Here is a 25526-nt window from a genome sequence, read left to right as displayed (position 1 = left end):
CAAGAGTAGAATGTTGGCTATTGAATCAAAATGAGAGAAGTCTTCTCAGTCCTCAGGAGTTTCCTTTACAAAGACCATCTGATAGCAGCACGTTTGCAAAATAAAATCATGGAGTTGGAAGGGGTTTCTAGGAAGGCAACAGACAGGGCTGGAGTTGGGAGCTGAGCTCTTTCTATATTCATCAGCTATTACTTTACAGTATTCTCCACATAATAGTAGACATTTAATAATATTCCTCAATGAACTTAAATCAGAAGCTGCATGTATTAAAGGGAGAGAGAGGGGAAGGCACCCCCTGAATCATGTTCTATGATTAAGATTATATATGAAATCAAGTCCAACTCCTGCCAACCCTCATACACAGCATTTTCTATTATTTAATTATTCCAATAACTTAATGAAATATAAATTCCATTATCTACATAGTGTTACATTCTAAAGATTTAAAGATATTAAATTGTCCAATGTCACACCCCATACTCTAAGAATGTAACTAGTCTATTTGACCCAAAACTAGGATTTTTCTAGTGCACAATGCTAACTGTCTGGGGGGAAGGTCAGGAATACTTCCTATGTCTGCTTCCTTATCATAAATTATGTGAAGTGCCTCTAAGGTCTCACAGAGATGGTTCTACAGAACCTGACCTGTATTACTGATTTATACAAAGGCTAAGCAACTGGCCCATGGACCAAATTCAATCAACAAATTGTTTTTATGAAGTTTTATGGGAATGCAACCACATAGATTCATTTATGTATTGTCTATAGCAGTTGAGTACCTGTAACAGACTAAATGGCTTACTCACAAGGCCTAAAATACTTACTATCTAGTTCTGTAGAAAAAATTTTCCAACCCCTAGAATATTTCAATCTATTGATTTCTTTTTAAAGATTGGTTTATTTTTATGAAAGAGAGATAAGAGCATTGCTCAGCCCTGCCTTATGGTGGTGTTGGGGATTGAACCTGGGTCCTCTGACCTACAAACCTTGTACTCTAATGCATTGCCTATTGATAGCGGACTATATATGATAAATAGTAAAAAAAAATCTGGAGGATCACCCACCAACTGTAAACAACTGGGGGGAACTAAGGAGATGATTCCACTTTTTACATTTTATATTTAATACTCTAATTTAATTTATACTGTTAGAAATTACAGCAACATGTACATATCATATGTGTAGTCTGACAGTGAGTCTACCACCCTGATCAAGATACAGAGCCTTCCCAATACCCAGAAATCTCCCTAACCATCTATTTCTATTGGCATATGCTCAAAAGTAACCTATTTTGGAGCTGGGAGATAGCTCAGCAGGTACATGACTTACTGTTGGGAAGCCTTGGGTTCAATTCTTCGTACCACATGTAAATACCATGGACAACACCAAAGGGAAGTCCGTGGGTGGTCTTTTAGTATGTAGAATTTTTTTTAAGGTTTTTTAAAAAATATTTATTTACTTTCTCTTTTGTTGCCCTTGTTTTATTGTTGTAGTTATTATTGTTGTCATCGTTGGATAAGACAGAGAAATGGAGAGAGGAGGGGAAGACAGAGAGGGGGAGAGAAAGATAGACACCTGCAGACCTGCTTCACCATCTGTGAAGGGACTCCCCTGCAAGTGGGGAGCTGGAGGCTCGAACCGGGATCCTTATTCTGGAATCCTTGTCCATTGCACCATGGTGCACTTAACCCGCTGTGCTACCGCCCGACTCTCAGAATTTTTTTTAATTGTGTTAGAAAAGCCATTTGGTAAAACAAGAATGTTAACTCACTTCCTGATGCATCATTAAAAACAGTAACTTCACTTTGAAATCTTCTAGAGAGTGTCTCAAATCACCAAGAAAACTTTGGAGAGTAGGACAGCAGAGAACAGAGAATACCTGACTTTCCTATTTAAGCAAAGTACAGTAACTATAGGAAGTTGGGGGAAGACAGAGTACAAGAGCAGGAAAAAAAAAAATCACTTATGCAGCTAGGGAGGTGGCTCAGAGGTACAGTGCCAGACTTTTATGAGTGACAGCCTAGGTCAGGACCCTGGCAGCACATGTGCCAGGCCAGATTACTTTCATAAAAGTCAGTCAACCTGTAAAAAAATAAAGAGCAGACCAGAAGGTGGCACAGTTAATGAAGTGTTGGACTCTCAGGCATGACGTTCTGAGTTTGATCCCCAACATTACATGTTCCAGAGTGATACTCCAGTTCTGATACATACATATATATATACATATATAATTAAATATGAAATAAATTGAAATATAAAATGAATATATATTATATATTTAGATTGTTTAACACTTAGACACCTATCATGGGGAGATGAGGGGTTGTACCTATGTGTCAAGTGACTGTAAACCATTAACCTCCCTAATAAGGTAAAAAAAAAAAATTAAATAAAGAAAAATAATTTATGTTGCCAAGCTATAGGGAAGTAAATCCAAACACACTGTGTTTTCATGCTGTGAAATTCCCAAGACAGTGCTTGGAATTCTTTTGTAGAATGACAAGTCAACTAGATTCTTAAACTACCTCATACCAGGGGTTGCATTTCTTATAGAGTCTGGAGATTTCAGCTGTACTGTTGAAGTAAAAGAACCTAACATGGTCTCTTTAAATTCAGTCAACTCTTCTTTTTTATCTTTATTTATTGGATAGAGACAGCCAGAAATTGAGAGGAAGGAAGGGGACAGAAGGAAGAAGAGAGAGAGAGACACCTGCAGCACCATTTGTGAAGCTTTCCCCTGCAGGTGGGGACTGGGGGCTCAAACCCGGTACACTGTAACATGTGTGCTCAACTAAGTGCACTACCACCAGTCCCAAATTCAGTAACTCTTAACAAATGGGAATAAAATAGCTCAAACTAATCAGCTGCTCTACTTCTTTGCATGTTTTTATCATGTGTTTCTTCATCTTACATATGTGAGAACCTGTGATAGTACAGGAACCTGTAATTACTAATTTATTTAGTCATCAAGAAACTATAGTATTGTTATCATTTTCCACATAGAGAAACTAAGGATTGTATGACACCTGCAGCACTGCTTTACCATTTGTGAAGCTTTCCCCCTGCAGGGGTGTGTGTGTGTGTGTGTGTGTGTGTGTGTGTGTGTGTGTGTGTGTGTGTAGTATAGTTAAATCATACAACTGGTTAAGCATTTTTCAGACCCAAATTTAGGTCTGTTTAACTCCATCTGCCTCCTGCCCTCTGATCCCTGCTGTGTGCCCACTACCTCTCTCTCTGAAACCCATCCTTTACAACTTGCCATCTCCCAAAATAGTAAAAGTTGGGGCCCTTCCATTTCATCCTAAAGTCCTGCTCAAAAGTCCTAATCACCATTGTCAGTTCTATGACTCCAAGCCATCTCCATAAGTATCCTATGCCTTTTGAAAATATAAATATCTGTTTATTTATTGGATAGAGAGAAACTGAGATGAATGGAGGAGATAGTGAAAGAGACACCTACAGCACTCTGAAGCTTCCCCACACACAACTGGGGACCAGGACTTGAACCTAGGTATTTGCTCATTGCAATATGTGTGCTCAACTCAGTTTACTACCACCTAGTCCCAAATGCTCTGTGTCTTATTCTGATATATATATATATATATATATTTATATATATATATATATATATTTGTTTATTTACTCCCTTTTGTTGCCCTTGTTTTATTGATGATGTCGTTGTTGGATAGGACAGAGAGAAATGGAGAGAGAAGGGGGAAGACAGAGAGGGGGAGAGAAAGACACCTGCAGACCTGCTTCACCGCTTGTGAAGCAACTCCCCTGCAGGTGGGGAGCCAGGGGCTCGAACCGGGATCCTTACGCCGGTCCTTGCACTTTGCGCCACATGAGCTTAACCCACTGCGCTACCGGACTTCCTTATTCTGTTATCTTTAAATGAGGCTACTATTAATTAATCACCACTTTATCCTTGTGGAGCATAAAGAAAAACATTTCAACTGTAGTCTTGCTTTCTCTGTGTAGGAGAAGTTTAAGTAAAGGTGTTTTTTTTTTAATTCTTTATTTACTTTGAATAAAGACAGAAAGAAATTGAGAGGGGAGAGGGAGCTTAAGAGAGAGAGACAACTGCAGCACTGTTTCACCACTTGTGAAGCTCCACCCACCCCATCCCCCGCAGGTGGGAACTCAGGTCCTTGCACATTGTGATGTGTACACTAAACCTGGTATGCCACCACCCAGCTTTCCTAAATGGTTTTTTAAAACTATTTAATTTATTAATTTATTGGATAGATAGAGAGAAAGTGAGAGGGAAGAGGAGAGAGAAAGGAACCTGCAGCACTCCTTCACCACTCATGCAACTTCCTCCCTGCAGGTGGGGTCCAAGGACTAGAAACTTGAACTTGGGTGATTGTGCATGGTAACATGTGCACTCAACTGGGTGTGCAGCACCTGACCTCCTACCCAAAGGGTTTTAATGTGTTTTTTCACTCACTTAATGTGTTTTTTCACTCACCTCTTATAGGACTCTGCTAGGATACCTATAGTTTTCTTTTAAAAGTTTTTATGTGAAAGGGTCTCATTGAATATGTTCACAGATCTATAGTTAAAGATACTGGGAAGCACCTGAATTATACCAAGAGTCATATACAGGGTGAATCAGAGCAGAGGGGTTACAGGATGTTATTACCAGGAAGATATAGCTGGGACACTCATAGGAAGTTTCCCTGTACTCTGAAACTTTCTGCATGTTCAGTTGTTTATTTGTTGCAGGAGAGGGGGTAGTAGGTTGCCAACACCTGAATTTTGAGAGATTTGAGAGTCAGATTGAGCACACAGTAGCTGTTATCACAAATCAAAGCTTTGTTGTTAAAAGGGAAGTGATTGCTGGTTTTTTAATAGGTTTTCTTAGCTAAATCCAGAAACGACTCTTTAATACGAATGACTACTTCTATCCTGATACCAAGTGAGAGACAGAGAAGAAAAGATTGTTCTCCAGGGATATTTACTCTGGACACTTCATATTCCTATTGCTAGGGCAATGGGTAGGCAGAGAATGTTCTCCTATTGAGCTGAATTGTGAAACATAAGGACCTGCCATATGTCACAATAAACTAGAAGACAATAATGTGAAACAGTGGGTCTCTGTTTCCATAAACATACCGTTCTTTGCTCAGGAAAGAGAGGCTACCATAGATGTACCTTCCATAGATGTACCTTCCCTAGGACTCCGCACATACAACCAGCCCCTTTTGTTCTGAGTCCCAGCACAGATAGGTCTTGCAAGTCTCTGTAGCAGATTCTGTTCTTCAAAGAGGCAGCTGGCTGCTGCAGCCTAACTTGGATCAATGACATGTGGGACTTCAACCCCATACACCTAGAATCCATCCTGAACCAAGCAGATGTGAGCGGCCGACTCTTTCTGACCCAGCCTGAAACTTCTTTTCCTGAACCTAGCCCCACCCTTCCTTCTCACTGTCTGCTGAAGGTGGGAGAGATCAGAGAATCTATTTAGAAATTTCTTTGCAGATTCTCAACTATTCTGTTTTTGCCCCTAATGTCCCAATCCATCCAACCTCAATGCTAAATCTGTCAGATTCTGAAAACCCCCTCCAGAGGGGCTAGATTTTACTACAGGGAACTAGCTTCCTGTCTTTCCAGACAAGCAGTGTGAATACTATTATTAGGCCAAGGGGTCTCGGCTAATTCAACAACTAACCACCCAAAAAGCAGCAGCACTACCTGCACTGTAGCTATCAGTATTTCACGGAGAACACAGGTTAAGAGAGGGGCAGAGGGGCCTCTGCCTCAGGAGCTCTGAGTCTGTTGAATGCTAGATCCTAAAAGCGAGGGTCTTCCTCAGACTGGTCTGGATGCACCCTTGTCTCCTTTCACCCTTCGGCACACTAAAGAGATGGGTGAAATTCACTGCATGTTGACAGATACTGGCTTCCTTTCGGGCTTGAGGCTGGGTGGAAACAAACAAAAAACCACCTTTTCATTCAACGATTCTCTCTCGGCGCCTTCCCAATTTAGCAAAGCACAGATCCTAACTCCGGGAACTGCTGTGTCCTGGAACTGCGAGTAAACCAGAAATCAGTGGGTCCAGGGTACACGCGACCCCAAACTTTACTTTCACTGCTCAGAGGGAGGCCCTGCAATTCTACTTTTGTTCCCAAAGCCGAGGCGCTTGGTTGGGTATTCCGAGGAGGATGCGGCCCAGCGAATCGGGTTCCTGGAGGCCAGGCGGGGTCGGGTGCTGCTGCTGTGGGGCCGCCGGGCAGGCTCAAACGTGGCTACTCCCCCTGGCCATAAATCAGCCTGTGTCTCCATGCCAGGGTTTCCCCAGCCCTTACCCCACTCTCCTACACTTTCCTGGCCGGCTCTTCTGCATCTCCAGACCTCCAGTGAGGCCTGGTGTTCTCAGAGAGGTAGGCTAGGTAGATGTGAATGGGGTCCCAACCAGCCGCGCTCACTCCGCCTCACATGTCCCACTACCTCCAGGTCTCAGCATCTGTGGCACCTCTTTCCCAAGCCGTCAGCTTCTCTGCCACCGCCAAGGGTCTGACTCCCAAGCCTTCCACCTACGTCAGTTGGGATACTCCTCACAGGAGTTTCTACTCTTCTCGTCTTCCTGCACCTCCTTCTAAGAGGACCCCAACTTCCTCCCAACTCTCACCTGAACCCACAGCGGCCCAGTTTCAGCTCTCCAGACTATAGCCAGACCTGAAGCCGCTGGGGGAAGCTCCCGGCCTCCAGTCCTAGGCTGCAGGTTTCCCAAGTCCAAAGGTCAACCAAAGTTTGGCTAATAAACAGAACTGGTCAAAGAAGGTCTCCAGACCCCTCGAGTGAGTACAATGGACCAGGCAGCCCCCACCTGGGTGTCAGGGTCTCTGGTCTGCCCCTCCAGCGCTCTCTCTCTCTCTCTCTCAGTTTCTCCCCCTCCCCACAGTCATTTGCATCTTGCCGAAAGCTGGCCCTCCCCGCTAATTTGCATGTCTTATATGGCCTAATGGTGGTGATCATGGCAAGTTAGAAGTTTTCTGACTCCTCTCCGAGGAGACTCTGGGACCCCAAGGAGTAACAGGTGTCTGGAGGCTGAAAGGTGGAGGGTTTCTGGATTTGGGGTCCGCCAGTCAAACTCCCCTCCGCCCCTTTCTCTTGCACCCACCCACCCACCCCCTTTTTCTGTACTTGGAAAATGGTGTCCAAGCTCACGTCGCTCCAGCAAGAACTCCTGAGCGCCCTGCTGAGCTCCGGGGTCACCAAGGAAGTACTGATCCAGGCCCTGGAGGAGTTATTGCCATCCCCGAATTTCGGGGTGAAGCTGGAGACGCTGCCCTTGTCCCCCGGGAGCGGGGCCGACCCAGACACCAAACCCGTCTTCCATACTCTCACGAATGGCCACGCCAAGGGCCGCCTGTCCGGGGACGAGGGCTCTGAGGACGGGGACGACTATGACACCCCTCCTATCCTTAAGGAGCTACAGGCCCTCAACACCGAGGAGGCAGCGGAGCAGCGGGCAGAGGTGGACCGGATGCTCAGGTAAGTGCGGGTCAAGGCGCACTCCCAGAGCCCCAGGCCTTGGCCTGCGCAGCACTGAGCTGAGCCCTCCAGCCGAATCCATTCCCCACCAGAGAAGTCTCCAGAGAGATGCTCTGTTCCTTTGCCGACACCTGGACCCCTCCCGACCCATATCCCAGGGTTCTGAGACCTCATCTCCCACTGCTCAGGCCAGCACCACGGCTCAGGCGTTCTCCAGCCAGAGTGGAGCTTGGTCTGGGAGATTCCTAGCTGCGGGCCCCTTTGCCTAGAGACTTGACCACAGGGCTGAAGGTGGGAGTGTGTGCATTAAACTGCAGTGGTTTCCCAGGAGCAAAGAGGCTGCTGCCGGCACTAGCCAGGGAGTCATATTCGTTTCTCCTGCTTGCTGCCTCTCTCACCTGGGAAAACTCATGCCGACCTCGGGCATAGCGCTCTGCTGTGTTTGCAAGGGGATAAACCGCACCTAGGGCAATTTCTCTGGTGGGAGCTCCCATGCAAGGCTAGGCTAGGTGTTTGTTTGTTTGTTTGTTTGTTTGGGGGGGCTTTCTTCTGTCCTTTCTTTCTCTCTTTCCTTCTTTTCTCCCGGTTGTAGGGTTAAGGGCCCACACGCAGCAAAGGAAGCCACGTAGCCAAGCAGTTCGCTGTGGATTTGGTGGCAATCTGAATAAGGAAGGTGTCCCCAGATGCTGCCACCCACATTGGGAGGCTGGGGAAATTGAGGCAGACTGGCCAGCCTGCTGTCCCCTGGGCGGGGATCTTTGTCGGGCCTTTCCCACCGCCTCAGGCTTTGACAGCTGGTTACTAATTATCCAGGGGGCCGAGGGGTTCCCTTTGGGCTCACCTCGCTTTGGCGGGCCAGTCCGTTTTCGGACCCAGCCCTGGCAAGGCCTCCAACACTCGTGCGCCCTCAATTCGAGGTTGACGTGGGAGCGAAGTTGCCCCCAGCCTTGTGCAGCCTGGGCTTCAGCCGGGGCCAGCAGAACGCTCGCAGCGGCAGATTGGGATGGGGTGTGACCTTGCATTTGAATTTGCTATCAGGACCCCCGCCGCTTATTGAAGACTTCTTTTTATCTTGAAGGGATTTGCTTGTAGGTTTGAGGTCTTTCCCCAGCCCCCAGGTCTCTCCCGCTCCGGGCGTTAAGGTGCAGGAAAACGAGGAGAGCTGGCAAAAAAGAAAAAGTGGCTGAGGCGCCGGCGGTTGATCAGGGTTCTGTGAACTGGCGGGGTTGCGGCCTCCTGTCTCCCGGGTCCCGCGGGGCCTGGCCGGGTCGGTGTGGCCTCCTACTCCTGCTTCCAGGCCGGGCTCCCGGGAAGGTGTGGGAAGCCCCTCCGTACCCAGCCGGGCGCCGCCGAGATGTAACATAAACTGCAGCACGTGGAGTTAGCGTGTTATTAATTTATTTCTATAAATCATCAACAGAAAGATACACAAAGGGCCGTGATTAGGTTGAATAGAGAGGCGGGTTATTCATTGGTGAAGTTGTAAATGCGGCTTAGTTGGAAGGAAGGAAAAACGCGGGCGCAGGGCTGCAGGCCGCAGTGGGCGCTTTGCCCAGCCGCCGCCACCACCGCCCCCACCGCCCCCCACCCCAGACTCCCAGCGACCACCCAGCTGCGGGGACTCCTGCAGCGCCGAGAGCCCCAGTGGGGAGCTGGGCCCACCCCCCTGCCCTCTGCAAAGCCGCTGCACCAGCTGGGGGCGGGGGTGGGTTTGGCAGCCTTGGGGCGCTGAGACCCTCGATGGGGGGTGGTTGTAGAACTAACCCGGGGGTTTCCTCCTCTTCCCAAGAGGGGTGTTGCCTTCTGCCGCCCCTAACCTTCAGGGGTGCCCAGACCTTATTAAAGTAATTTTTCAAGCAATTGCTAGCTGCTAGCACTTCCAGGTCTCTGTTCCTTCGGTTCTCCTTCTTCTCCTTCTCCTTCTCCTTCTCCTCCTTCTCCTTCTCCTCCTCTTCCTCCTTCTCCTTATCCCCCTTCTCCTTCTCCTCCTCTTCCTTCTCCTTTTCCTCCTTCTCCTTCTCCCTCTCCCTCTCCTTCTTCTTCTCCTCCTCCTCCTCTTCCTCCTCCTCCTCCTCCTCATCCCCCTTCTCCTTCTCCTCCTCCTCTTCCTTCTCCTTTTCCTCCTTCTTCTCCTTCTCCCTCTCCTTCTCCTTCTCCTCCTCCTCCTCCTCTTCCTCCTCCTCATCCCCCTTCTCCTTCTCCTCCTCCTCTTCCTTCTCCTTTTCCTCCTTCTTCTCCTTCTCTCTCTTCTCCTTCTCCTTCTCCTTCTCCTTCTCCTTCTTCTTCTTCTTCTTCTCCTCCTCCTCCTCCTCTTCCTCCTCCTCCTCCTCATCCCCCTTCTCCTTCTCCTCCTCCTCTTCCTTCTCCTTTTCCTCCTTCTTCTCCTTCTCCCTCTCCCTCTCCCTCTCCTTCTCCTTCTCCTTCTTCTCCTTCTCCTCCTCTCCCTCTCCTTCCCCACCCTATCCAAAGATGGGAAGAAAAGAACCGGATAAGTTTCTTTCTGGTGCGTTCGATTGCTCTTTGCAGTTCAGGAAAGAGAAAGGAAGATCAGGGCTGCACGCTCGGGTCTCCTCCCCGAAGGCGAGCCCAAGCTGTCTCGTTTGCCTGGGTGCTTTGGGGTGGTTTGGAAAGTGGACTGCGCCCCCCAGAAGCCGGGGCTGGGCTTCCCTAGGTGAAACTGCAGGCAGGCTCTGCTCGCTCGCTCGCGTTGTTTGCAAAGGAGCAAAGGGCGCTGAGGTCCCAGTCCCGCGGTGATACCTGAGCTCCTCGCGGCCCTCGCTTTATTCGGGTAGAAAATTCCTGAACAAGAGCAGTATTTTCAGAACAAAATGCCAACACGGGGGTCTTCCCTGGTCAATGCACATCATTTCTGGGGGCTGAGAACTATAAAAGCTTAACTACGCCATCTCACTCCCAACTCTAGTCCTTTGATGCACACGGAAAGTTTTGTTGTAATGTATAGAGCTTTCCTGGCCTTTTCCCCCCAAACTTTCCCAACTGTTGAGTTAATTTACTGTTTCCCCCTATAGAAGTATTCTTCCTTAGAACTCTACTCTCTTTTGTTAGACTTCTTAGATACACAAAGTGGACACAGGTAAAATTCAGCAAAACAGTCAATGATTTTGTTAAAGCAACATTAACTTTTAAAATACAAATACTTATAACTTTCAAAGCTATTGTCTTTATCTGTTGAAAACATTGTCCACTCTGGGGGTGGGATCTGTGGAGAAAGTCTTCAGAAATATATGTGTAAAAGATCTCTTCAGACGTAGTATGTCCAAAATGAGATCCCCCCCCCATTTAAGGCAAAATCTCCATGTTTGAAACTGTAATTTTCATATTCTTTTTCCTTCTTCCTTTTTCTTTTCCTCCTTTCAGTAATAGAACAAAGTTCTATTAAAAGTTCTATAAATCAAAGTTCTATTACTTGGAAGTACCTTCATAAATGTTAGGGATATTCATTGATTAATGTGTAGTTGATCTGAAATTTTTTATTTTTCAAAACATCTCTGTCAAAACCTGTTATCACAAATGTAATATCAAAAGCTTATTAAAACAATAACTTATTCAAGCACTTAGAAAATACCATCGTTTTGTTAATAGATTTTGTATTTTATTAAAAATTTTAGTTGACATTTATAGGCACCACTTAGAAATTTTTCAGTGTTCTGTTCTGGCTCTGCTTGACACCACTTTTATTATTTTACCTGGAGCTCATTTTTTAATGTTTAATCAGGTTTCAATACATCAACATACATAAAGGGATATTGCTTTTCCTGCATTAAATATGTAGTTGCACTAAACAACTAGTATGTACAGATGTGTTGCTTCATTAGCTCTACTCTGTGAATTATCTTTAGCTTTATGCTTTAAATTACATTCTCATTTAAAAAATCACCTATTCACTATGCAAGAAAAGATATCAGCAAAGCTAGGGACATCTTAAACAAATAAAATTCAAAGGCACTAATGTTTTGTTGTAGAAGATCTTTTTACTTACCTGTGCTTATTAAAAATGAAAATGATAGCCATATTCCTGCCACAAGCTTGAAATTTATGATAAATGTTGCTTTCCAGATACTCTTAACCTACCTGAGAAGAAATGTAAATACACAGGAAAGCAAGGTATTTGGGTTACTAATGTCTTATTCAGAAATTGAAAATGCTCTTCCCCATTAGGCTTTATTTGGAAGGTGGAGCTGTGAAGATTTTTTTTTCCTTCCATTTAACTTTGCCCGGTTTACTTCAGTGAAGAAATTCTTCAGTCCCAGTGAGGAATTGCATTGCATTTCTTAGAACTTTCCTAAGACTGAAATATATTTTTAAATTATCTTTATTTGTTGGATAGAGACAATCAGAAGTAAAGAGGGGAGGGGAAATAGAGAGGGTGAGAGACAGAGAGACACCTGCAGGACTGCTTCACCACTTACAAAGCTTTCTGCCTGCAGGTGGGAAGGGGGGGGTTGCTCCAACCTGGGTCCTTATGCATTGTAACATGTGCACTCAACCAGGTATGCCACCACCCAGTCCCTCCTAAAACTCCTGAAATCTACTTAGCATTTGATTAAGAAGTCCTCCTTGCTCCTCATGAGTTAGATACATAGGCTACACCCCTATTTTATAAGCTTAGATGCAGATAGCCATTCAGAAAGAAAATAATGAGAGAGGGACATGAACTTAGGAAACAATGCCACCCCCTATCCTTGCAAGGCCAGCCAGCCTAGGCTAATGACATCTGCTTTCTTTGGGTCCCTTACCTTTCATGTCACTCACATTTCAGGGAATTTCTCTATGTGTTTAATAGGAGGGAGTGCTCATAGTTTTTTTTTTTTTTCTGTAGTTCTGAAGATGGGACATCATCTTCATCCTTACCCTCCTGATTTCAGTAGATACGGATGAAGTATACTGTATAAGGGCTCCCACTTAGGGCAGATAGAAAATAGATGAGGATGAAGGCTTTATACAACATTTAGGCAAATCCTTTCAAAAGAGACCACTTCTCTTTGGGCATCTTTCACCAGCATCCTAACTATTCATTTATCTGTCTAGTGAGGACCCCTGGAGGGCTGCCAAAATGATCAAGGGCTACATGCAGCAGCACAATATCCCTCAGAGGGAGGTGGTCGATGTCACAGGTCTGAACCAGTCACACCTCTCCCAGCACCTCAACAAGGGCACGCCAATGAAGACCCAGAAGCGTGCTGCTCTGTACACCTGGTACGTCCGCAAGCAACGAGAGATCCTCCGACGTAAGTGTTTCAGTCCCACGTGTGCCCTAACTCTAGTCCAGCTGGGATGCCTCAGTTCTCTCTCCTCAATAAAGGCTGCATAGGACTTAGTGAGCTTACAGAAGCTGGATTTGACTTTTGTGCTTGCTGTTCACTGGCTTACCTTACATCATTTTTTTTCTCTCACGGTTCCTTTCTACCTAGTCAGTTTCTTTGACAAGTCCTTCAGTGTGTACAGTGTACCTTGAATCTTCTTTGTCCCTGATTCCAACACTCTTAGAAAACAGGGACTAGTGGAGTATCTTTCCCAAAGTAGACCAAGCATCTCCCTGTGATACGTGACCATATACCAGAGTTGCCAAGGAAGATATTTCTTAATTGTCAATAAGATTGATGACTATTGGAGTCATTCTTTCCCTTCTACAGAATATTTAAAAAGAAATGGTTTGGGTATATAGATAAATTCAGAAACCAACCCTATTATTTGGAACAGTGGAAAGCAGAACTAAATTTTGTGGCAATTTTAGGCACTTTTACCAAATCATTTACAGAAATTGATAGCCGGTGACTGCCTTGTGAAGAAGGTGCTACTGGCTAAGGCAAGACTCTGTAGAAGGGCCTGACTTTGGAACTCTGATCAATAAATTTTTGCCATTCCCACCCCTAATTTTCAACACTCCCCCCGCCAATTTTCACTTTGTCACAGTAATACTGAAAAGAGGGGCCAGTTGGTGGTGCACCTGGTTGAGCATATACCTTACCATGACTAGAAATAGAAAGGGGGGGGGGGGAATGGTCACCAGGAGTGGTGGATTCATCCTGCAGGCATCAAGTCCCAGTAATAAGCCTGGGAATTAAAAAAAAAAACTGAGAAGTTTTTGTTTTTAGAGCCTGGGGAAGTTTGAACTACATTTGAATGACAAAGGATAGATACCAGAATGTTTTTATTTTAGGAAAGTATACTTTTACTGTATGTGTTTGAATCTGGCCTTTTCCTAGGAAGACGTCATGTATTTTTATTTATTTATTTTTATTTTATTTTTACCAGAGCACTGCTCAGCTCTGGCTTATGGTGGTGTGGGAGGATTGAACCTAGGACTTTGAAGCCTCAGGCACAAGAGTTTGCATAACCATTATGCTATCTATCTTCCCCACCCTTCATGTCATTTTTTTTTTCTATTCTCATCACACATTGTCCTCTGGGCTGTGGTTTCTCTGTCCTTGTAGAGATGTTAGATGCCATCACTTTCTGGGTTGGGTTTTTTCCTTTTCATTGGATGGTCACTTTTAGTAATCACTCTTGCTTTCTGTCACAGATTACTCTGAACTGATTGTTTCAGTATTTGTTGTTTCAATGGTTATGAGCTGGAAAATGCCCTCATGGTGGAAGGGAAGGTGCTACATGTTCATCTCACAGTAGAACTGTTTGCTCTTTTGTTGAAAGCATTGAATGGATAGACTAGAAGCAAAATGAGAGCTATATACTATTTCGAGAAAAAGCTCCCTTTAAAGCCTAACTTGATCCACCATCCATGATAGCAAGGTACTTAAAATTTTGTTTCTTTTTTTTTTTTAATTTGTTATTGGATATAGATTGAGAGAGAAGGGGGAACTAGAGAGGAAGAGAGACAGAGAGACGCCTGCAGGCCTGCTTCACTGCCTGTGAAGCAACTCTACTGCAGGTGGGGAGCCCTGGTCTCGAACCGGGATCATAACTGGTCCTTGAGCTTTGCACCATGTGCGCTACCGCCCAACTCCCCCCAAAATTTGTTTCTGACATGAAGTAACTCTAATTCCTGGAAATTAAAATAAATAAATAAATAAAAAAAATTTTAAAAATCTCGAGTCACAGTCTCTAGAGCTCAGAGAAACCTGGGGACCTGCCCTCATTATCCAAGGCTCATGAAGTATCTCTGGTTTAAATTACCTTCTCTCTATCCAGTGAGAGCTCCCTAAACAGGAGAGAAACCAGAAAACACACACACACACACACACACACACACACACACACCCCTCTGGAAGATTCTAAAAGAACAGAAGTCTACGAAAGGTTTCAGAATGTTTGAGAAGGAACATTTTATGAAAACTTATGATGACCTTTGCAAGGGATCTTTTAAATTACTGTTCTTGTTTTAAAATCACATGAGACATATTATTCAAGAAATATTTTCTATTCTGTAAATATGTAAGCACCTATTAGGCGCTAGGCTGTATACTGGCTGGGGGATACACCGGTTCTTTCCTCTAAAAATTCACAACATAATGAGAAAGTGAAGATATTTGAGTAACTAATGATAGCTGCTTTCCAGAGCTGTTACAAAGGTATACACAAGGGGCAGCAGAGGGATTGCTAAATTGTCTGGAGGTATCACAGAGGGCTCCCTAGAAGAGGTGATATTTAGCCAACTCTTGAACAATGAATATAAGACACACAGTGTGGGATAAAAATAGGAAGTAAGGTGAATAGAAGTGAGACACAAGTCAATGAGGTAGTTGGGAGGATGGTACATAATTACACATATTTTTAAACTATGCATAATGAATGATAATAATTTTGGTCCCAATCTCACACAGAATCTCCCTTTTAACTGGTTCCCAGGCTTATAAAGGGGCTGCTGAAGTCAACTTCTCCAAGTTAATTTTTAGGAGCAATAAGCATTTTCTGTTCCTCCACCTTAATTCTTGTTAATGTAAAAGGCAGCAGAAAAGAATTGATAATGACTGGAGAACATGTAAGACTCTAGATCTCCAAAACTTAAGACTCTGGCCAAGGCCCAGAGGTGGCTAAAATCAGGATATTTTTCAACACTTCAGTGCTCTACAGACTGAGCAACTTCTCCAATCAAAATATTTGCATTTTGATTTAAGAGTTTTAGTATCTGCAGGCTGGGCTCCCACCCCAACTCCTTTCCCAAGTCCATGCAACATGAGCAAATCATTTGACTGAATGAACCTTAGATTCTCCAGCACTAAAATGGAGATAACAATGTTCCTCACATGGAGTGGTTATGAGGATTAGATGAAGGGCAGCATTTGAGGGGCTTTGTATAATAACCTAGCCATAGATGCGAATCAGCAAATATCCATTGTTATTACACCTATTCACATTAAGTGAAGAACTTCTGGTTGATCCTAGGCCCTCTGGATTATCCATACTGGCTTTGGGTTTTACAGGACAGAAATATTTGACACATTCTAAATATAGAACTTCCTTTCCCCTCTCTGGTGATTTCGAACATAACTAGACTTGGTTTGGCAGCAGTTTGAAAAGTATTCCATGGGCATTTCAGTCATCATCATCATGACTAGGAATAGGTGTTCTAAAAGACTATTTACTGACCCTTAGTTTATTTCACCCAGTTCACAGGGTGAAAAAAATACAGGCTAAGAGAATGAGAAATTGAGGGTCTTGGCTGGTGTCCTATATTATCCCACTGAATTAGTAACTTCCTGTGTATAATTCTGGCAGACACTCTCCCAGGTCACTAAAGGAATTGTTGGAAACCAGTTAACACAGAGCCTAAGTGATCTGAGAAACATTCAAAGTAGGTAAGAACCAAATCAAAAGCCCCAGTGACAATTTCAGTTCCTGCACCAGGGAAATTGCTTGTTAACATTAGCCAATCAGCAACTGGTTAAACAAAGCCTGCACCTGGGTCCTAAGTCCAGGCTGGTTAGGGGCCAACTGTTCCATGTGATGGACCAAGAAAGGAAATGGTTTCTTAGAGGGCTAGTAACTTCTCCATTATAGTCTAGAAGGATTATAGACTAGGGAACCAAAGTAGTAGCCTGTCATTGAGGAGCTTCAAGTATAAAATAGTGGCCTGACTTTGAACCTTGAGAATTTTAGATCCATTTATCTCTAAGACCTGCAAGAATGACTACAGGAACCAAAAGAAGAAAAACATCAGGGTCCAGAACATGGGGACTAGGAGTTAGGAAATGAATCTGTTATGTGTCCTTGCTCAGTAGACTACCTGGCCTCTATGCTTAGTCATCTGTAAAATGGAATTAATCACCCCCCAGTGAACCCTACTTCATGCTTATGTGAGAAAAGAACACCACAGTCCTGTTCTTCAATAAGTAAATAGCAAATTTCATTGAATTCCTATAAGCTATCACTGTTGGATCCAGCTTTCATCTTTCATTCACCCAACAAAAATGTTTTAAGAGTGATAATGTAGCTAGCTTCTGTGAACTGGATAGCCAGGGAACATTTGTTCATCTACATTTATTTTTTCCCAAATTCATTAAATGTCTTGGCTAGAAAGGTCCTGTGTTTTTAGTCTTTTGCATTTGTTGTCTTTCAAATGTGTGTATGATCTGTAAGACTTTTCTAAATTGGGCTGTTAACCTTATAAATGGAGCTTTATGTACACAGGAATACACACACACACCCCGTAGCCTTGAAATTATCTGAGCTGTAAAGAGCTTCCATTTCAATGCCAAGTTACAACTATATTTATTTCAAAGTAGTTTTCACAGGTTTTGTATTTGAGTTTTCCTAAAAGCACAATATTTTAATATAAATATATTTATTTATAGATAGTATACCTCTAAGCAGAGAGACAAATGGTGGTGGGAACTATTTTTCTGTTTCTGAATATCATGTTTCACTTAAAATTATCCCTTTTTCAAAAATAATTTTTATATTTGTTGGATAGAGACAACCAGAAACTGAGAGGGAAGGAGGTGATAGAAAGGGAGAGAGAGGAAGAGAGACACCTACAGCACTGCCTCACTACTTGTGAAGCTTTCCCCTTGCAGGTGGAGACTAGAGGCTTGAACCTGGATCCTTGCACATTGTAGCACGTGCACTCAACCAGATGTGCCACCACCTACCCCATAAAATTGTCCCTTTGAGTACTTTCTTCCTTGAGCCAAAATTTGATTGAGCTTATTCTCTTCACACACAAAAAAGCAGCATTCAGAATTCAGAGGGTTGCTTCATTTCTGACAGCCATTGAGTCAAAGGAGAAAAATAATAATTTATTCTTAGAAAAATTGCTACATCTGAGCTCCTCCAAAGGAAGGGGGGCAGTGGTAGAGCAAACTGAGCTGGACAGTCTTTATGAAGTCACCACTTTGTACTCACTCCCACGTGCTGATTGCAAGGCTTAGGAGAGGGAATAAAGTTTTTGTCTATCTGTAATAAAGTTTTGTCTGTCTATCTGTCTGTCTTGTCAGTCAAGGGAAAGCTACAGACCCTATCAAATCTACCCCTTTCTCTTTTCAGAATTCAACCAGACAGTCCAGAGTTCTGGAAATATGACAGACAAAAGCAGTCAGGATCAGCTGCTGTTTCTCTTTCCAGAGTTCAGTCAACAGAGCCAGGGGCCTGGGCAGTCCGATGATGCCTGCTCTGAGCCCACCAACAAGAAGATGCGTCGCAACCGGTTCAAATGGGGGCCTGCATCTCAGCAAATCTTGTACCAGGCCTACGAACGGCAAAAGAACCCCAGCAAGGAAGAGAGGGAGGCCTTAGTGGAGGAATGCAACAGGTAACACCAGCAGCTCAGGCAGGCAGGCTCATGGATGCAAGATTCAGCCCCTCATCCCTGGGATACCGAAATACTGGCTATCCAGATAAGTGTGGCTAAATCAGAATTTCCCAAAGTATGTTCCACAGAACCCTACTTTCAACTTGTTACTAAATAACTTTGAGGAAAGTCTTGTGCTTTCTCATAGGGAGTTATGGTATACCTTAAGAGATTAAAGACTCTTAGATGTCTTTTAATAAAACAAACAACAACAACAAAAAAAAAACACCCACTTAGTTTTGTTGAATTGACCATGAAATCTTTTTTTTTTTTTTTCCTAAGCATTGTTCAGCTCTGGCTTATGGTGGTGCAGGGGACTGAACCTGGGACCTTGAAGCCTCAGGCATGAGAGTCTCTTTGCATCACCATTACACTATCTAGCCCCGCCCTAGAATCTTTTTTCTATGAAATACTTATTAACATCCCCCATGAGCCATTATGGTAGGCAAGATTTACTCTAGAGAATGCTGGTCAAAAACATGATGCCAGTGAAGTGAGAAATCATGTGGCCAATCTCCATAAAAACTAGGGAAAAGCTGTCTCTTAGCCTTAGATTGACCCTGGCCTTACAAGTTGTTATGCACCCACTGGTCCAAAAGGAACACTGGCAGAAGAACAAGATTGGTTGGATCTGTTTAGTCTACTCTGCCCACACTAGAGGGTTTTTTTCTCTCTCTCTCTTTTTTTTTTTTTCTGGAAATGTTCCCATATTTTCATTGTTTATTCCAGTACAGATATTGCAAAAGTTTTTATTATTATTATTATTATTATGTGATTTAATATTGGGGTTTTTTTTTTGTATCTTAACATTTACAGGCAATTTTAAAGAAAATTGTTAAGAATCCTTAGGGGGATTTTTTTTTTCTTCATTCCTGCCCCCATCCTCCCTGACTCCAACTTTGACTTTCTGAAACAAATAGCCTTTGCTCTTTCCTCTGGCCCAAGCCCATGCATTCTCTCTCTGCCTCTGGCCTGGGCTGGTTCTGGCAGTGGAAGGAGGTGAGGTCAGGAGGTAGGGTAACAGTATGGTCAGCCTCCATATGTCACAGCATCTTTAGGTTGTGCTCCCTGTCATTAATGCCCTGTCCCCAGCATCCTTTTGTGGTGAAGAATTCCTTTTACACCTGGAGTAGGATTTCAACAGCAATGAGAAAGCTAGGGGCAGCCATCTCTGTATGCCCTCCCTTGTGCCTCACCAAGCCTTCCATTTAGGGGAGTTTCTTGTGATGTGAACGAAGCATAGAGCTTCCTTGACACCCTTTTGGGGTATTCAGTTCAAACCCCTCCAAACCAGAGTTTCTTTCAGAGTGCCTTAAAGGGACTCAGAGAGTATTAGCAAAGGACTTTGCTTTTTGTAGGCTGGGAATAGCAGTGGCATTAGGAGGTGTAATCAGGACCTTCCCCTTGAATTCTCTGCCCCCACGCCATTCGCTCCCTCTATATCAGGAGCTACACCAAGTCTAAGCCCTGACCTTCAGGAGAACAGAGCTTCCTCCAGACCTGTGTTTGGGCCACACTACAACCATCTTGTCAGATAACTCCATGGGCTGAGCTTTTCGCAGCACAGATCCAGCTAGCCTCCTGTTCTATCCATGTAGTATCAGGTCTCCTTCAACTTTTCCTACTCACCTTCTCCCCTCTGTCCATCCTTCAGGGCAGAATGTCTCCAGCGAGGCGTCTCCCCATCCAAAGCCCATGGTCTGGGCTCCAACCTGGTCACTGAGGTTCGTGTCTACAACTGGTTTGCAAACCGTAGGAAAGAGGAGGCATTCCGGCAGAAGCTGGCCATGGACGCTTATACCTCCAACCAGACACACAGCCTGAACCCCTTGCTCTCCCATGGCTCCCCACACCACCAGCCTAGCACCTCGCCTCCAAACAAGCTGTCAGGTAAGCTGGGACCTAGGCTCCACTGCCTGCTCCTCATGGCCTCCTCATGGAGGGAGAAGTCTGGCTCAAGATTTTTCTGAGGAAGAAGTGCTTTGAACATTCTCCTCCTATTGTGAGAATACTTGCATGGAAACAATGTGTGGTTATGGTCTGCTTTCCCCTGGTTCTGTAAGGCCTCCAGGGAACCTTTGCCCCTTTTTCTCTGGTCCCATTTTCTCTGTATGACTGCTACTCAGTAGGTCAGTACTGCTATTAGTTTAGACAGAGAAGGCTGTCTCTTTGATGTGCCAGGCAAAGGGCTTGCCAACTCTGTCCATGCCCACTACTTTGTCCAGCTCCAGCAGAAGGAGCTCAGGGCCTCTGGGGAAGGACTACTCTACCAATGGCCAATGCGTATCAGTGTCTGTGCCTCCCCCAGGGTTAAGATTGAGTCACTTTTGAAATTGTTGCAGTGACAAATTGACCAAAACTAGTTGAGTACCTATTATGTGCCAGTGGTGCAGTAGGATACCCCTGCAAGGGGTATAGATTTGTCAGGACTGAAATCTATGCTGTTATATGGAAAAGCACCATCTATGCTGAGTACTATATCAGGAAGATGTTGTGGCTTCTTCTGGGGCTTAGTGCTCTAAGGAAAGCTGGCTTCTAGAAGGAGTCTCCTTGAAGAGGTTGCTTTCAGTGCTTTGTGGACAAAGTGTGGCATAGTCTCTTATGACCTATTCTGTGGAAGGGCTTATGTAAGGAGAATCAAGCACTATTTTCAACTTGGAGGTGATCCTGAAATTTGTTTCTCCCCTGTCCTGCTGGCTGCCCTTTGAGAAGAGAGGTTTGAGATCTGAGAGCTGACCCTAGTGCTCAGGAGGACAGACTTACAGCCACCAGTCAGGCAGTATTCAAGCTTTGATTTCCCACTGTGCCCTCCCATAGCAAAAGCTCCTTAAGGCTATCTGGGAGCCTGATACTGACCAGCATGGAGCCTGGGCCAGGACTCAGAGCCTCTCTGGATCCCTCTCCCTTTAGAAGGAATGGCTCAGTCACGTGAAGAGTTAAGTCTGGGTTACCTTTGAGTGGCAGAGAAGTCCCCAAACAATTACTGCCCTGAATGCAGTGTAACTTCACTACTTCATGGAAATTCAAAGCAGGGTTCAGAGGGCAGTAGCAAAACGGCATGTGGCCGGCACTGAGCAGGATGGGAGTACTTGCCACTGTCCACAGTGATCCATGGAGTAAGAGCTGGAGCTGGAGCTGCAGGAGGCGTGGCCGGGGCAAGAGGCATTCTGGAGGAGACAATGGCTTTTGTGCAGGGACCTGTGATCTCCACACCAAAGTCAGGGAGCTTGCAAGCTAAACAAAGGCCCAGCAGCTTTCTGACAAGCTGGGGTTGTGGTGAGGTCACCACGGGGTCATTAGCTTGGGCATTCTATTTTCTGACAGGAGCAGCAGCCAGAGACCAGGCAGGCAGGGTGAGCTGGAAACAGCCCCGGAAACCCCTCTGATTAGAGCTTGAGAAGGCATATCCCACTGGAAATGGACTCTCTGGGATGTCCCAGAGTCTTGACCTTTAAAAAAAAAAAGAGTCATGATGTATTTTTTTTTCTATGATTTTCTATGTGTCATGACTTTTCCAACAACCCACTATCAAGGAATGTTGGAACTGGGAGCAACCTGGAAGCTGAGCAGGGACTGGAGCCCAGGCCCAGTGATCTCAGTCTCCATGTTCTTTCAGCATAGACATGGACTTAACTATATACTGTGCTCAGACACTGAGCCAGCAATGAGGAAGACATTCATCCCTGCCCTCCACTGCTTATTGTCTATGTCTAGTTGGGAAGATTTCATGCAAGTAGGGTCTCCAGAACCAGCTGGAGACCAGTTATCTTTGGGGACTGTGTGTGCCTTTCTTGGAAGAGACTGTTATTTGCGGAGTAGTGACATAGAACATTGTCTTATCCACTGCTTTACCTCTCAGGGCATAGGATACTAATTTAAATGACTGCCTTCCCCTCTGCCTTAATTTTCACTCAGGATTTATCAAGATGTTCTTTGTGCAAACTTAGAGACCAGCTTCTCTGGACTTAATTTTGAATCCTGCCTCAAACCAACCAGGTTTTAATATCCCATAACTGCAGCTTTGCCAGCTCATATAATTTCTATGAGTTTCCTGTCTATAAAAATGAAGAGATGGGGGTCGGGCAGCAGTGCATCCAGTTAAGTGCACATATTACCATGTGCAGAGACCCAGGTTTGAGCCCTGGCTCCCTACCTGCAGGGGGCCATGCTTTACAAGAGGTGAAGCAAGTCTGCAGATGTCTATCTCTCTCCTGCTCATCTTGCCCTCCTCTCTCCAATTTCTCTCTGTCCTATCCAATAAAATAGAAAGAAAACAAAAAAGGAAAAAGTGACCACCAGGATTCATAGTGCCAGCACCAAGCCCCAGAGATAACCCTGGTGGCAAAAAAAAAAAAAAAGTACCTACCTTATATGGTACATATGGTGAGAATTAAATCAGAACATGTAAACACTCTCTTTTCCCAGAAACCATAACTGTCATTACTACCCTTCATTGTTAGAGAGGGATAGACAAGTAGCAGTGAGGAGAACAGCAGGTCGCAGAAATGCATTTCCTTTTATTTATGTATATATTTTTTAAAAGAAGTTTTTTGAAAATACTTATTTATTCCCTTTTGTTGCCCTTGTTTTATTGTTGTAGTTATTATTGTTGTTGTTATTAATGTCATCATTATTGGATAAGACAGAGAAATGGAGAGAGGAGGGGAAGACAGAGGGGGAGTGAAAGATAGCCACCTGCAGACCTGCTTCACTGCCTGTGAAGCGACTCCCCTGCAGGTGAGGAGCCAGGGGCTCGAACCAGGATCCTTAACCGGTCCTTGCACTTTGTGCCACATGTGCTTAACCCACTGTGCTACCGCCCAACTCCCTTATTTATTTATATTTTAAAGATTGATTTATTTATTCATGGAGATAAGAGGAGGAGGGAGAGGAATAGAAGGAGAGGGAGAGACCTCAGCCACATGCGATGCCAGGGATTGAACTCGGGACTTGATGTTTTGAGGTTCAGTGCTTTTTCCATTGCACCACTGCCCAGGCTACAAATCTATTTCTTTTTAAATTTCACACACTGGGACATCATTCCTGTGATGCAGTGAGACGTATCTAGGCCCCAGACTGGGAGCTGAATGTCTGGGATGCCAGCCGGGATGCTGGGGTGGTGCCTATGCCCACCTCGCAAGTCATCAGGGAGGGCAGCACAGGATATGCAAGGGCCTCAACAGAGAAGGCACTTGTCTCAGAGCCTTGGGTGCATTCCCCATCTTGTTTCCCACTATTGAGGTGTCCTCTCTAGCCAAGGCTAAGATGTACCTGAGTACAGAGTAAGAAATGTTTCTGTGGCAACTATAGAGAAAGCAGCATCTAGAATTAACACTAGCAATCAGAAGTTAACTGGGAGACAAGGCCCAGTTCCCAACTCCTCCCCATATCCCTCTGTGTCCTTTAGCAAACTCTAGCAGCAGAATAGGAGGACTGGCTACCCCTCACACTCAAATCTTCCCCTTGAATCCATCTGGCAGAGAGGAGTGCGTCCTCTTTCTAGTCGAATCCCTTTCCTCCCAGCCACACTCAGTGCTCTGTAGCCCACTTGCCCACAATGACCACAGTGTGACCCTGGTCCTGGAATGTCTGGCACAAAAGAAGTGGCAGGAGGAGCACTTTGCCTCTGTCAGCAGCTGATTGGTTACAAGGTGCCCTGCAAACACACTGTCAGCAGAATCAGCTGTTTTCAGCATCTCCCCTCCTGGCTTTACAATCATACACCAGCATGCAGCCAAGGGTTGTCATGGCTTTGTCTCCCTTATGCATGCTTAATTGACAATTAAGTTGGGGCTTTGAACCAGCCCGGCTGCAGCTGATGGGCCTTCATCTTTCCAGTGAGTGTCACAGGGGCACCCTTTGTTTGCTCTTCTTGGGGGCCTGAAGTTACTACAGCAGGCTGCAGGCAGCCATTTATCTTCAGCCTGGAAGGCCTTTATCTGTACATACACTCCCATCCCAGATTTCGCCAGCAGGAGCTGTCCCCTAGTTATAGGCCTGCTGACAGCCCTTTCTGAGGCCATTGAGCAGGCCCGGAGTGATGGCCTCTACCTCCATTCTGGAACAGAATCAAGAGAAAGGCCCTCAAAAGGTCAGAGAGCAGGGCTGTGGTGAAGAAAGGGATAAGTTGGAGACTGGTCCTCATATCGATTGACTAAAGGAAAAGAAGGAAATGAGCTGGAAGCCTCGGGATATGACTGATCCTTGGTGGCCTTGCTCACTGCACCCTTTGCTCCAGTCTGCCACAAACTTACCTGCTTACCTGGCCACAGCTAGGGAGGGGCAGCCTTCACTCACCTTGTACAAAATGTCCCTATTCTTGCATCACCTGAGAAGGAGCCTGCTACCATCCAGTATGAAACCTGGGTCAGGGATGCTAACCTATATGGGTTCTGCTCCCTCAGAAAGGGGTATACTTAGCCATGTGGGGAGAAAATCTGGGTTACTTACAAGAGGCTGAGAAGCCCCCAGATGATTGATTACTGGCCTAACTGCAGAGTAATTTGGAGCTCATTCTCCTGGAAAGAAAAAGACACAGGGAGAGAGGATCACCTCCAGATATCTTGAACCACACCTTCTTTATCTAAAAGTAGACATTTCTTTATTTTTTTTATTAGTGATTAAATATGATCGACAAGGTTGTGGGATAAGAGGGGTACAATTCCCACCACCAGAGTTCCGTATCTCATCCCCTCCATTGAAAGCTTCCCTATTCTTTATCCCTCTGGGAGTATGGACCAAAGATCTTTATGGGGTGCAGAAGGTGGGAGGTCTGACTTCTGTAATTGCTTCTCTACTGGACATGGGCATTGACAAGTTGATCCATACCTCAAGCCTGTTTCTGTCTTTCTCTAGTGTGGTAGGCTCTGGGAGGGCAGCGCAGAATATGTACTTGTTATCGCTTGTTATGATTTATTTATTCATTTTTGGGCTGGGGGCAGGGACAAAAGTACTGCTGCTGGGGATTCAACTTGGGACCTCTGGAGCCTCAGTCTAGTGTGCTACCATTCTGCAATCTCTCTACCCCACTTGTGTGCCTTATTTCTCCTCTCTCTCTCTCTTTCTCTCTCTCCCTTTGCCAGAGCACTGCTCGGCTCTGACTTATGGTGGTGCAGAGGACTGAACCTGAGAACATAGAGCCTCAAGAATGAGAGTCTCTTTGTATAACCATTATGCTATCTCCAAGGGGCTCCAAGACTCACTGGTGAGGTCATCTGCCCAGGGAAGTCAGGCTGACATCAGGGTAGTATCTGCAACT

The 25526-nt window shown here is 45.0% G+C and overlaps 1 protein-coding gene across 9 annotated transcripts in view; it reads left to right on the top strand.

The window, feature by feature from the left end:
* Positions 1-6355: 6355 nt before the first annotated feature.
* Positions 6356-25526, top strand: part of HNF1B (HNF1 homeobox B) — a 74353-nt gene continuing 55182 nt past the window's right edge. For 2 of the 9 annotated variants that reach the window (XM_060203932.1, XM_060203931.1), the window contains exons 1-4: positions 6357-7500; positions 12550-12749; positions 17965-18229; positions 19923-20158. In XM_060203932.1, coding sequence (XP_060059915.1) covers positions 7157-7500; positions 12550-12749; positions 17965-18229; positions 19923-20158 — 1045 coding nt within the window. In that variant the 5' untranslated portion in view covers positions 6357-7156. Of the gene's footprint in view, positions 7501-12549; positions 12750-17964; positions 18230-19922; positions 20159-25526 lie in introns of all 9 variants that reach the window. The other 7 variants (XM_060203933.1, XM_060203934.1, XM_060203935.1 and 4 more) reach the window with 7 other exon arrangements.

Source organism: Erinaceus europaeus, chromosome 12 (genome assembly GCF_950295315.1).
Source record: "Erinaceus europaeus chromosome 12, mEriEur2.1, whole genome shotgun sequence".
Lineage (NCBI taxonomy): Eukaryota > Metazoa > Chordata > Mammalia > Eulipotyphla > Erinaceidae > Erinaceus > Erinaceus europaeus.
This window is presented reverse-complemented; position numbering and strand designations above follow the sequence as displayed.